General features: G+C 41.3%; 1 protein-coding gene across 3 annotated transcripts in view; it reads right to left on the bottom strand.

The window, feature by feature from the left end:
- sh3kbp1 (SH3-domain kinase binding protein 1) overlaps window positions 1–14,449 on the bottom strand; it is a 46,182-nt gene extending 31,733 nt beyond the window's left edge. The window contains exons 1-2 of one of the 3 annotated variants that reach the window (XM_026180112.1): window positions 13,941–14,449; window positions 3,684–3,841 (exon numbers count right to left, since the gene is read on the bottom strand). In XM_026180112.1, coding sequence (XP_026035897.1) covers window positions 3,684–3,841; window positions 13,941–13,944 — 162 coding nt within the window. In that variant the 5' untranslated portion in view covers window positions 13,945–14,449. The remainder of the gene's footprint in view (window positions 1–3,683; window positions 3,842–13,940) is intronic. The other 2 variants (XM_026180110.1, XM_026180111.1) reach the window with 2 other exon arrangements.
- Window positions 14,450–14,568: the final 119 nt, after the last annotated feature.

Genomic DNA, 14,568 nt, shown 5'->3' with positions numbered 1-14,568 from the left:
CCGTCCACCACTGTGCTTGACAGCTGGTCAAACACACTGAACATTAATCTGACCCCAAGGTCTGACCTTCAGGTGACACTTCTGCGATGTTCACCCCTGGTAGCATTGTGTTAACACACACTTGAGTTCTCCATAGGTGGTCACCTAGTTGATGATCACTTATTCAAATGCATTTGAACAGCAGCACATGGCTTTTAATTCCTATCGAAGCAATAAGGATGTTCTTAGTGTTTCACAGGACGGTATTTTCATGGTTTTTTGTAACTAAGCAGTAGAGTAATTAGTAATCATGTCATACAATGCTTAAACACATGCAACGTTCATTTTATTAATAAAAGTCTGGGCGTTAATGTCTTCTCTGTCTAAAGTAAATGCTGGAAAGACAAACATTCACTTTCACTCCCAAAGCCTTTCATGTCAGATCAGAGCATGTGATACTGATTTTCAATATGTGCCTGTCCAATGAACAGAGGTCACACGGCTACAGCATTTCCCATAAACAGGATGTCCTCCACCTCTGCTAAGAGTCTGTGAGGATGTTGATGATGAGGATATCAACGACTTGTTTTCTTGGAGGGAAAAGGCTGCAGCAAAAAGAAGATAAATCTAAAAAGAAAATGCAACTGAGTCATTATTATTAATATCATCTAAAGAATTCAACTCCATTAACAAGTTTCAGAATATAGAGTGTGTTAGCCTGAGCCGAGCCAGACAAAAACATCCAAAGCTGAAAAACGCAAAAATCAGGATTACAGTGAGTTATCTTTCCCGGTTGTTGTCAGCCGCAATGACGCGTGCATACAATTACTTCCTGTCACCGCTCTTAAACCTGTGTGTCCACATCCTCCACTTCCTTACACACAGATCTTCACATACACACACATTCCTCCACATGGCAAAGCTTAGAGTCACTTATTCCCATAACTGCAGTCTTGTGACAGACCAGTTTGGCATTACTGGATTACTCACAGCCTCACTCTGTCACACTCTCTCAAACACACACACACAACATCCACGCGAAGCCTCTGGAGGCCCATTGTCCGGCTCTCTGACAGTGAATGCGAGCGCTGACGTTCAGTCAGCACAAATGAAGCCTGACTGCACAGAGAACAGCCTGACAATAGATGCACTTCTTTGCTGAGTCCTGTTACCCTTGGTTTGTAGCACTTTTCTACTTCCTCTCATGAGACTGTGAGCAAGGTACTTCCTTCTTATTGTCACCACACACTGACTATTTTACACACCAGAAACTTTTTGTGAGAATTTCCTCATTCCTGAATCATATACCTACAACTGTGTTCGATCTATTCCGATCACCGAGCCAACAAACTCAAAGTAGAAGACCTCGGAGCAGAAGCTGGCTCGCAGGCACATTTTCCACCACAGAAAAAGCAGATGACGCTAGTCTTTTAAAAGTTTTCTGACAAATATTTGTTGTTCCAGACAGTGAGAATGTCCAAAGCAATATCTTCAGCTGCCTCGTTTCATCCGAGCAGTGGTTGCAAAACAGAAAGATTTACCATCATAAATGAAAACCTGACATTCACATTTTTGAGATACTTGAATTTATTTGATTTGTTGCGCCAGGGGAACTTTGTGATCGCCAATAAACTTTCTCACTTTCAACCTGGTGAGGTCTGAAGATATTTGTAACCGTGAAACCTGACCTCTGTGGCCACGCTACACTGAATCATACGCATAGCTTGCCATTTTGCTTTCAACTACCCTCTCAGACCCCATTGTGGTTGTTGGGTAGACCTGGAAGCTCTGCTGCTAGTGGCTGAGCTGTGTCTAACATATCAGCTGCCTGTCATCAATCAGACAATAAGAGAACAGAATAACATCAGTAACTTTTTAAACAATTTTTAAATAACTTTTACAATAAAAGTCTAATTCATTCGTTAACTAATCATTTTAACTCCCAATAACAGTAAACAACTAAACAGTTTTACTGTTACTTTGTTTTAAATGGGCGATCGTGGCTCAAGAGTGGCAGTTCGTCTTGTAATCGGAAGGTTGCCGGTTCAAGCCCCGGCTCGGACAGTCTCGGTCATTGTGTCCTTGGGCAAGACACTTCACCCGTTGCCTACTGGTGGTGGTCAGAGGGCCCGGTGGTGCCAGTGTCTGGCAGCCTCGCCTCTGTCAGTGCGCCCCAGGGTGGCTGTGGCTACAATGTAGCTTACCATCACCAGTGTGTGAATGGGTGAATGACTGAACGTGTAAAGCGCTTTGGGGCCCTTAGGGACCAAGTAAAGCTCTATACAAATACAGGCCATTTACCATTTAAATCCATTTCTCAGTACATCACTTCAATCCCCAACTCCAGTGAATTAGTTTTAATCAATGGGGGGAGATTGGTAATTGTAAACCAAACACAAAGAAACTCTCTTTAAATTTACTATTACCAGAAAACACTGCATGCACAACATTGTTATCACTGCCACCATGCTACGACTGACTGAAGAAGACTAAAGTGTGTTGGATGCTGGCATGATTGCCCATCAGAGCACATTCCCAGACCCAAACATTCCTACACTGCCTACACACACACTGCCAGAGTAGCACAGTCATTCCCTGGCCAGAATTTAATCCTAATATGCCTCCTACTGAATACACCTGGGACATGCTGGTTCATCTGAGGCAGTAACAACTAATGACCACTGCACATCTGCAAGCTGGAGGGATTCAAGGAATGGAGAGAATTTCCTAACAACAGATCCGGATTTGTGCAATCCAAGCGGAGAAGCCAGAGGAGGCCATATATCATCGTGAACATCTTGAGAGAAATCCTACAAACCAGAGTGGATGATGACTTTTAGGCCATTCAAATTTCTCCAAACACTGAGTGAAGCCAACGCTTATTGAGGCTACTTGAGCTCAGAGGCAAATATCACAAGACTGAAATGTGTGTTTGTAAACACCTGAATGGAAGTGAATATATTAGATGAAGATGAATGAAGAAATGATATAGATTCAAAGTGTCAGCTGCAAGAGATCTTGATTTATGTTACTTTATTACTTCCTCTGCTTTTCTGATTGCATTGTCTGTTGCAGATAACAACGCAATCTGTGAAGTAACACTTTGGGATTACAGAACAGTTGCAAAAGTTTACTGGTTTAATCCAAACAACAGACACTCCCTGCATGCTATTTTTTGACATTCAGTCTGGGGATGAATTACATTTATTTCACTGCTTCCGCTTCAGTGGTGAGAATGAGTGTTAGCTGAATGGTTTGATGGTGAGCATGAAAAATGATGTGACTCATACGCTAAGCAGATCTGCACTCCACCGCCATCCCGAAAATCCTTTGTTGAGACATTTTCTGCTGGCTTTCCTGTTCATTTGTCATCACTCAGTATTTTGTATGTGAAACCAATATTATCGTTTTCTAAATATAAGGTAGAAGCAAATTCTAACCACACGCTCCATCTTATTTCTTAGCTTGACCTAACCTTATGTCTAATTTTAGATTACTTCACTTTACAAAGAGTATAATGTTGCAGAAATGTCGAGTGTGTGTTCAGCTGCCCAAAAATAGCAACACAAACAAACACCCAAAACCCGCCACAGCTACATGTCTGCTCCGCTGCTATTGGTGGAGGGTCTCATGTGGGTTTCCAAAGTCTTTCAGGATGAGGGAAGAAGACATCTAGGTGGCGGGGACTGTTTGCAGTTACTCACCCTGACAAAGTTATCGGGGAACAGCCCCCTGCGTCCACCCAGCTCGCCCTCCCACCATCCTCCTTCATCTCGCCGTATGTTCACGATGATGTCACCCGCCGTCAGGCTCAACTCATCGTCCTGCTGAGCCTCATAATCAAACTCCACCACGGCTTCCACTGTGTGCAGAGGGCAAAAGAGAGAGTTGAAGATCAAATCACACTGCAGAGACACCACACTGTTCTATAATTTGTCTCTGCTCCAGTCATTTCGATGATTATCAAGGTTTTCTTTATTAATTGAAATTGAAAGCAGAACACAAATCTTTGAATTTGACTCCAAAACACTTGTTCATTCCCTGGGAGGGGAAAAAAGGGACTCGCCAATTAAAGGTGTCCTGTAGCATTTAGTTGTTAACAAACCAAAGCGTGTGTGTGTGTGCTTCTGAAACACCGAATGCAAATCGAGCTGCTTTTGCATTTTAAAAACCTGCATTGTTTATCCCCTTTATCATCCTTTCCTTTGCCAGTCGCTGCTTTTCTGCCGACACAAACTGTTTGTGCGGGCCACCTGTCCTCGCCACAAATACCTCACAAACAAACAAAATTTATTCAGGAAATGTCGAACACATCTGTCACTATCTTCTCACTGTCAGGAACATAAAAGCCGGAATAAAAAATATAAAGCGCTCTCACTCACACATTGCATGTACGTGGCTTACCACATAGCGACACCACAAACTGAAAACGCAGCAGTATTTCTCGGTAAATACATTTTACAGAAAGTGCAGAAAACGTTGCATATTCAGTTTTTACATATGCTGAAATAGCTTTTCGCAAATACGCCACATTTAAGCATTTTAAATTACACTTTTGGCTAATTTTAACCTATCTGGACGTAGCTTTCCACTCTCCTTCTTTGGATAGGTCTTGGACAGGAATTGGATAGAAAGAGTGATTTTACACATAGAAATTACTATAAGAGACAGCTTGTGGCCTAAAATAATGTTGAAACAGTAAAAATCAGTGGCCACTATAACCAAAAATCACTGGTCTGCACGTGAGAAGCTAAGACGAATGGAAACCAAGATGCAAACATGAAAAACATCTTACAAGACAACAGTTTGGTGTTTTGCTTCACAAGATCTTGTTAAATCTCCTAAATAAAATAATTTCAAATCACGATATCTTGTTTCCTGCGACTCCTTCAGCACGCATACACCAGAAGGAGAGCAATCTACAGCTTCACACTCACAAACAAACCCCCACACAGATGAATATGTAGCCTGATTAGGTCTAGTGCCCCAAAATAGATATCCCCATTGCAATCAGGACACTGGCTGTTCAAGGCAGCTAATATCTGTTTTTATGTCTATACTCACTAAATGTTTAAAATGAGTCATGTAAAAATGACCGAAAGCTGAGACTACTTATTTCCCAAAAGAAGTGGAGAGTAAAAAGTCAGCATGACCCATCCAGCCACAATAGCCAAAAGTGAGGCGGAAAAAAAACACGCACACACTTTAAGTTAGTGTTCTTCGCTTTTTTTAGACCTTTACTTTGGCTTGCAAGTTCTTCCTTGTGGGTATAAAAATGGTCAAAAAGTTCCCGCACAGTTCTGCTCGGTGTCCTGTAAACACTTCAGATGAACCCTCCTGCAGATGACTCAAAAGTAACTCGAAGACAGTAATTATTCCCTTTGAGTCAGTGGGGGTGTTTTAATTTGAGCAAGAGGGAAGTGGAGAAAAAAAATTCCTGCAGCCTCTAACAAAATTGTGTCCTACCAAACCTCTTGTGCTAATTGGACAAAATCTAAAAGTAAGTAAGTAAAACTTCCCTATATGGCACAGCAAAAAATCAAACAGTGCTTCACAATAAAACACAAAAAATTAAAATATAACATATCAAAACAATGTAAAGCAACGGCATATAAGATAAAATAAACACGAAACCTAAGATCCTTCAGATTTTAAGATCGGAGCTTCCTGTCAGCTTTAGAGTTCCTTTTAAACCTACTGCTTTAACCTTTAAAGCTTTGAATGGTGAGGACCTCAGTATATCTCAGAGCTTTTATTGGTCTACTCTTCCAGCTGATCCCTTTAGTCTTCGGAGCAGAGGTTACTGCTGGTGCATCGTACTCATTTTAAAACAAACACAGAGATTGGGCCTTTGGGGCCGTAGCTCCAAACTGTACTACAAATTATTCTCATCTCTTTGTTTCATTGATTCAGATAAGTTATTAAAAGCTGATTTTAAAAAATTATTGGTTTTATTGTTTGTTTTTTTCTCTTGGTGTCCATCAAAAGTGCTTTACAAGTAAGCTTTACTTTACTCACTTAATGTGCTAATTAGACAAAAACTATATAAACTATATATTACCCAGTTCTGGAAACTAATATGTATCACAGCTGTTTGGTCCACTGCCCACCTTACACAGTTTCCAAAGGTAAAGTTGATACAACACAGGAAGTTCTACCACTCAACAGATTTAAACATGACTGAATCTTATAAGCTACATAACCTTGATGACTCGTATACTTCAGTGCCATACTGTTACATCCTTGTAATGTATATCCACTGAAGGGTTTTGTTTGAGGTTTTTGAGGCTTTTTGTTCTCACCACCCCATTAAAGAAATCTTGAAAAAAAAAACACGCCTGTGCTGTGCACTGACAGGAAGCACTCAGATGTCAAGATATAAATAAGTCGAAATGCACGGCATACTGATGACTGTAATATGGCAAAATATCTTTTACCCAATTCTCTGAGATCGTTAACTTTGAAACAGTAACATAAAAACATATAACACACACACTATGTTAGTTTCCTCAAAGCATCTAACACACTACCTCACACTTTCACACACTCAGAAGCATCTTGTGACTGCCTGTGCAGCTGTTAATACTTGTAAAAAATGCACTTATGTGTCATATCACATTTTGCTTATTAAGGCCAGCTCTCTACACACACTTACCCACACACGCACCGGCTGCCGAGGCCTAAACCGTGTAGGCAGCAAACTGAGGGGATGCAATAGGGGAGTTTCAGGGGTTCGGTAACCATGGGAACAAGAGTATAAGGGGGTTGCTATGACTCAGAAGGACTGCACCCCCCCAACACCCTCTTTCACACACACACACACACATATATATATATAGCATTAAATGCATAAAAGGTTTACACCAGACCAACTAAGACACTTCTTTTGCCGAGTGGAAGGTCAGGGTGTGACTGAGAGGAAGGAGGAAGGCATCCACGAGACACAACAGACGACTGTAGTCCAAGTTGGTCTGCTGCTCAGATGGGGGGATATGATTCTGGCTTGAGGTAGCTCTACAGATTAGTCGCAGCTGAGACAGCGACGTGGACGTGTTTTTCTTTTACTAATCTCAGCTGTAATGTTTGTGGGGAAGTGGCAGGTTGTTCAGTAAGGAGAAGTGCGCTCTGTGAGTTGATAGCTCATGGCAGTTGTCTTGCAAACTGCATTACAGTAGAACTGAGTGGCAGAACAGGGCAAGGCACTGCAGTACACCCACCAAGCCCCGCTGAAGAGGGCGACAGCTTGTGGCTCTGCACATCACCGAGTGCAAAGATGGGTGCAAGTTAAAAGTGACACAACGTTAACGCCAAATGGGCTCCGAGGAAGAGCCGTCACATGTGAAGCTATGCAGAAAGAGCAGAGTCCTCCAGTGGAGATATGAGCTTACAAAGCAAACAGCCTGGATTGATTATCTGTGGCACACAGAAAACTGCACGACAGCAGCTGAGGTGCAAAGGAGATCACTCAGTCCCGCGTACAGGGCTTAACTCAGTTAAGTCCAATTCAGGCAACTGTATACCTGCACACTGACATCCCTGCGTACACACAGAGCTAGAGGAAGTTATCTGCTGGGATTTGAGTCCCCACCGTGTTGAAAGAGAAACAACTTTAACTTGATAAAATTAAATACGTACGCATATTATTGAAGGGTGGAAACACTCCATAATTGAGCAATCTGAGGGCGACATTTGGAATAACAAAAAAAATCTGAATGTAATGCAGTACAAAAAAGCCTTGATGTAGCAGCAAAGGAAGCAGATTCAAGTTCAAGATTTCCTTAATGATCTTTACACAAAGATAGATTGTATAAGACACTTTTGATTTGCTACACACAGATGAAAATAAAGATAACTGAATTATTAATTAAGTTGTTTTAAAAAAAAAAAAGACTATTTCCGTATTGAAGTGTGGGAGGTGAATTCAGCAGTCTCAAAGCACGGGGATAGAAACCGCTCCGAAGTCTGGTGTTTCGGCAGCGGATACTTGTGTTTCACTTGCCAGATGGCGGCAGGGTAAACAGGCTGTGGCTGTGGATGTGGCGGGTTTTGTCTTCGGCTCCCTTTGTCTTGTTTATACAAAAGCTGAGTGCTTAACGATACATTAATTATCCCACTCCTCACTCCTTAAACATTATCCATTTATAATCCCACTCTTCTGTGTGTTTGTGTGTGTGGTTTGCCTTCTTTCCTTCTTTTTTTACTACAGGTCTTTGTGTGGTTGTGTCTTGATTACGGTCCACTGTTACGGCCTACCTCGTGATCCCATGTTCGGCTCTTGTCTTTTATTTTTTTAGCACATTAAAAAGAAAGGGGGAAGAAGATATTTTTCTCACGTACACAAACTTACACACACACACACACACACACACACACACACATACCAATCAGAGAGAAGTGCCTTACCCACCATCCTTTTACTCCCTTTTTCTGTCTTTTATTTCATCTTTTTTTATCTTTGGCTATGCCTTTTTGTTTTGTTCATACAATTTCACCATTTTTCTTGCATATGCAAGCAAAATGGTGAAATTGTTTGTTGTTTTGTTGAGGAACTTCAGGGTCTGAACTAGCTTAAGTCCTGATCACCAATTAGCCCAGTCGGAACTTGTAGAGGTTATCCTGAACTGGGCCTGTTGACGGACTCGGACAGGAAACAGTGAAAAAGGAAAGAGAGATGAGGTAAGAAGGCGTAATAGGGAAATTCACTAAATTAAATATATTGTTCCAGTTGTCACTCACAGTCTAATAATGTTTATTCCTTATTATTGTGCAAACTCTATTAAGAAACCCATCAAAAAACCACACTGCTACTCTGGATCACACAGTCCTTCAGTACCACAAACACATTCTTTATGCACCGCCCTCTGTGCTAAATCCGTGGCACTAAAAGGACCCAGCAAAGCTACTGTTTATTCCCATTAGAGTAACACATCATTGGTTTGGGTATTTAGATATGTAAACACCAAAACACCAAAACCAAAAGAATACAGGCAGCTGCAGGGGGTATTTTAGTTAAAGAGCCCATTAGGAGTCGCCTCGTTTGACCTCTGGATGGCATGCTGAGATGTGAGGAGGATTGAGATAGCAAGGACATGTTTCAAATGTCGGCAATGACTTGTAAAGATAACATATTAAGATAAAAATTCCTTGGTAATACCACACGCACAAAGATTACACCTAACTTTGTTAGATTTTTTTGCTTGTGTTGGTGCAGCTATACAATTTGGGAATTATAATGCACGTGTATGTTTTTCTAAAGATGAATTTGATATGTCTCAAAAGCAGGAAGTCAGAATATGAACTTGAATCATTGTTTCAAAAAATAGGGCTTTATCTAGATTTCCTTTGTCACTTTTCTAGAAACAATACATGTTTTTTGCTTGACTGGGAAAAGAAAACTAATGAGCCAAGAGGGCAATGAAGGGAGCTCGTCTGATGGCCCATGAGAGCGATGATAAAAGATAACACTGCTGCTGTTTTTGCAGCAATGTGTTACATGGCGTTAAGTGGCACATGTTTATCAGTGACAACAACTGCAGTTCCTCTAATAGCCACTTGAGACCAGTTTGTAAATACCCATAGACTTCCACATTAAGAGTGTTAAAAAGCACATTTAGAGAAATACTTTTGGACTGGATTGGTTATTTCCCACTACAAGAACTACTTTTTTTTATCTCACCCATTAAAGTATTAGCTGCATGGTAGCTCTGCGTGACAGCTAGCTTTCTACCTGACAACTAGGCATCTACTACAAGTCACTTCTCCTAATATGAATTCCAGAACTGGACTTCTCAGCGATGAGGTCTGCATTCCAGTTTTTTCAATAAGAGAAATACTAACATGCTACCTCTGTAGAGAGTATATAGTTACATCTTACTAAATAAGATGCCAGCATTACCTAAACCTTAGAACTGCACTCTCGAATACAAAAATGTGACACAGCAACTGAAAAGCTAGCCAAAGATGTAGCCCTCCACACAAAGCAGTCAGACAATGACACACAAGAACCACTGCTTTTTCCAAAAATTTCCAATGTCTGTCTCTGAAAACAGCGCTGAGCATAAACTGCAAATAAACAGAACATATGTTTCTTATCCAGATAACCTGTCAGCTATAAGGGGAAAACACACAGCGAGCATCACTTTAGCCTGTGGCGATAATGCAGTGCAGTTTTTATCAGAGGTTAATCATTTACAAACACCCAACAAGTGACTATTATCTGTCTGCATCTTAGTGAAACCACCATAATTCAACAGACAGTAGCGACCATATCGACAATAGCGGCAAGAAACCGAGACTTCTGAAGGGCTATCTTTTATATACAGTCTATCTTTTAGTCATAAATCACCATGCAAGCGCAGACCATGAGGCTTAGTTGGGTATCTGTCATTGTTCACTGTGCCATGAAATGCAATAAAACTCTTGATGAGAAACAGTGAAAATTACAGTTAATTTAGGCGATTCTGGTTACAGGAAGTCTATTTTTGACAGCTTAACAATTAATGCTCCTGCAGCCTTTAGACATCAGCTGCAGATATCAGACAAAATCATAATTACGTTTAAGTATTCTCTTCCTCTTCCTAACTGCACATTTTCGTTGCATGAGTGACAGTAACCGAAGTTTCAAACGATTTTGAGATGTTTTAAAGAAGAAATGATTAATCGACTGTGGTAGTCTGTCTGTTCTATACTCATGCAGTTGGTAATACGTTGTCAGTACAGAGCAAAAGGAGACTGACAAAAAGCCTTGAGAAGACAAGAGTGAATATTTGAAAGCCTGCAGACAAAATAAAACTCCCACTCAAGCGGTCAAGAAATACACCCTCGCACAAGAAGCGAGATGGGCCCGCAGCATACCCCGAAAAGTTGAAGACAGTTTAGATAAGAGGAAGCAACACATGCAGACACAGTGAACTTTGCAAAGCTGTGTAGCCACTTCACTGGTTAATAGCGGACTTGTGTTTAGTTGTGGGTGAGTTTCAGTGCTGCTGTGGCTGATGATGTCAAGAGCAGCTGTGTGTTGCTCTCTGTAAAACATTCACTCTGGACCGGAGCCCACTGGGAGTCAAAGCCACCCACTCCAACTGTGGATCAGATCACAGGCTTCAGCAAATTCCCCCACATTAAAGAGAAATTCCAGCCGCTTTTCCGCTCATCGTTCTGCTGTCGAGCGCATCTTGTGATAAAAATCTATTAATCTCACCCCCAGCTCGAGCTGCCCCTTTCTCAGCGCTCTCATTTCCCAGAACTCCCAGTGATAACCCCCAAGTGCATTCCTCTTGGGGTTTTAGCGTAGGTGAGCAATGCTGGCAACAAAAGCAGGAAGAGAGAGAAAGCTTTTCAGTTTCAGACGACAAAAGTGAAACAGCTCTTGGCCAAACAGTATCATAATGGCAGTAGTGAAACTTGCATATATTAACACATTGCGTGTCTTTGTGTTTAATGGTTGAATGCACAAAATGTAAAGACTTTAAAAAAAAGAAGAAAGAAAGCCTTTTTATTACTACACTTTTGAGCCTCTGAAGGTTAAAGAGAAGAATGTCTGACACTTTTTATTTTTTCCCTGATAACTGAAGCATTACACAAAGCTGCAATCCACTGTAAGCCTGATGTCTGGGCCTTCATTTTGTACGATGTGTGCAGGAACACGCAAACAAGTAAGCACGCAAGCTTTCTCAAACTATAAGGCCACTGCAGAATGGGGGTGTAGATGCCCAGAGAAAAATATGAAGTGAAACTACGAATGTAAATAAACGCAGTTAAATATACAAATACTTGTTTACTGATGCTGAAACGTTATAAAAATTGTAGGTTTTTATGTTTACCTAACTAAGAGATGACATACTCTGAGTTTAAGCTGCTCAATCCAAGGGTGATTAGATGTTTGTCAAATTAAACATCACTAATGAGTTCATTACGAATTCAAGTGCTTAAGTTAAAAATACTTACGATGTTTAGAGTCCCTTGGCACACAGTGTCACTTAGGAACTACACCCAGTGGCCTGAGCTACAAAATGTACAAGAGGCGAGCTATCTAAAGTTATCATAACTCAGGATTTTCAGTTGACTGCACTATATATACATAAACTTGATATCCTTGGTTGCTCAGCTAACTATCTTTTTAACCAGAAAACATTTGCAAAATGCTACATTTCAGGTGGTCACAGAGAGTTAGGTTTCGGTCTAATTGAATCATTCTAGCACTTCTTCAATAAAGGCTGTTATTGATATGTTAATCATCAAAAACCATAGTTGGCACTCAGGTTGTACATTCAGAGGTGTTTCTCATATTTGACCACCCTGGTGTTTGTTCAAAGTAAATGTAAAACCTGGACACAATACTCCAGGTGTAGTTCAGGACAATAGCTTGGAGTTGAGTAATTAACCAATTAACTTAATAATAATTCTTAACCTGTAAACGTGCAGCAAATCGATGCCGATCCATCTTCAGTTAAGGGCGAGGTTAGGTTCATACCCTTTTTTTATTAAAGCTTTGAAAAAAAAAACACTGTCTAGTTTCTGAGAATATGCTTTTTTCTCTTAACACATGGCTAAATCAAAAACCAACCATGGATGAAGGGCTACAATACTGTATAAAAATTACCAGCACAGTGTCTTCTTCCAGAGAAAAGAAGCCTACTCCAACCCACCTTAAATGCTACTTAATTGGCATGTATGTTTGAACAATTAAAAGTGATTTAATGACAGCTATAAGGTCAAACATGTCCTGGCTGATTAAAAATTATTTAATTTAACTTGAGTGGATTAACAACAACAACAGATTGGTTTGTTATATATTTAACCAATAAGGCTTACTGGGTTTAAAAAAAGCTCATTTGCACTGTAAAAGGTCATATCCGTCTGCTTTTTTACTGTCTTTTTCTCTTTTAAGCAGCAGTTTGTGTGAATGAGTCATCCTGTAACCTATAAAAAGAATGAACTAAGAGACTGTGCACCGTGTTAGTGGTGAATTCTTAACCTGTAAACATTTCCCCTACACCATATTTATGATCTGTTTAAAAGCCGAACACCTTAACATAGTGACTACAGGGATTTGTGGGCCTCTGGGGTAATTTACTGCTTTCCCCAGTTGGCATTCCAGCATTGAAAGTTGTTTATAAGCGTGCTTCCCCTGAGGTCAGCCTTGTATTGTTTGTTTACGTGCCTGCAGAGAGAGACCTCCAATTTAAAAAAAAAAAAAAAAAAAAAAGTATTTAAAAGCTATAGGATGTAACTGGAAAATATCTGCAAAATATCTTAATTACTGCTCAGAATTGTAGAGAGTGCTGCTGATCTGTGAGTCAGCCGTTCAAATAATAAATATAAGGAATTCTTTTAGAGATTTTAAAAAAGAGGGGGGAAAGTAGCATGGAAACCAAAGTTGAACCTCCGAGTCTGCATGACGCCTGTGAGACAATCCGCTCATTTGTACTTGTAATTGATTACTCGTCCGCGGACTCTGTGGGTAATTAATAGTCATGAATTGCGTGCAACAACGCAGTGCCGTGGGAAATAATGGCGATGATGAGAACGGTAAGGCCTGTTTCATCCACAGAGCTGGGGAGACTTCGTGGGACACAATGGGCAGACAGACAGAGAGCGAATGTAAACGTGTCAACATCTGCAACTCATCAATGCTACCCGGCGCTGCTTTCCTAAAATCGCTCCCGTGCGGACGCGCTGCAACTCCCACGCGCGGGCTTTCTAATCGTGAATAAAGCCTGATGTGCGAGAGTACAACCCCGAGCCTGCGGTCGCCTTCGAAACAGCCCTGCTATGCATGGAGCGACGTCAGGGGAGGTGAGGTGGGGAGGAAGGAGAGAGGCTGAACCCTGCGCGCATCTGGACCGGAGGTTGATTCCTGTCCCCATCCAGATGCGCAGAGGCACTGGAGGCTATTCTGGGAATTTCTACAAAGAACAAGCTAATAAAAAGAGAGAGAGAGGAAAAAAGCGTCACCTTACCCATTTATGTGTCCCGGTGTGCTGGTAGTGCTCCTGCAGCCTGCTCGGTAACGGGGAAGGCGGTTGTTTCAGGTATAAAGGGGGTTTGCGCCGGACCGAGCCCCAGCCTCCTGCTCGTGCTACAGATCCGCTACAGCAGCGCTGCTGAAACGGGAGGAGCGTCACACGAAACCATATTCCTTCCTCTTTTTTTTCTTTTTTTTTCTTTTTATCTCCGGTGACACGGCAGAGGAGGCAGAGCGAGTGACCAGAGACGGAAAAGGAGCTGATGAACGAATCTCTCTCTCTCCCTCTCTCTCCCGCGTTGCCTTCAATTGCACCGTGTAAACTCTGACTTCCCCATTCGTATTTAGCCACAGCAGGAGGGTACGTTATGAACACGCTGTGACGCAATGTGTTGCACCACGCGTGATGTACTCGGAGCAGATGGCGCAGGGACAAATTCTGTGTTATGGGACAGGAAATCCCAACACCCAAAAAACGCGCTGTGCAGTGCAATGGAAAGTGTAACATGGGTTTGTTTTTTGTTTTTTTGCTTGTTTTTTGTTTTTTTGTTTTTTTTGTTTTGACATCACATGTGACTACTTTTCAGTAAATATCAGAACGACGAATGGAAGTCAGGTAAGTT

Source organism: Astatotilapia calliptera, chromosome 9 (genome assembly GCF_900246225.1).
Source record: "Astatotilapia calliptera chromosome 9, fAstCal1.2, whole genome shotgun sequence".
NCBI lineage: Eukaryota > Metazoa > Chordata > Actinopteri > Cichliformes > Cichlidae > Astatotilapia > Astatotilapia calliptera.
Note: the sequence above shows the minus strand (reverse complement) of the source record. Positions and strands in the feature narration are given on the sequence as shown.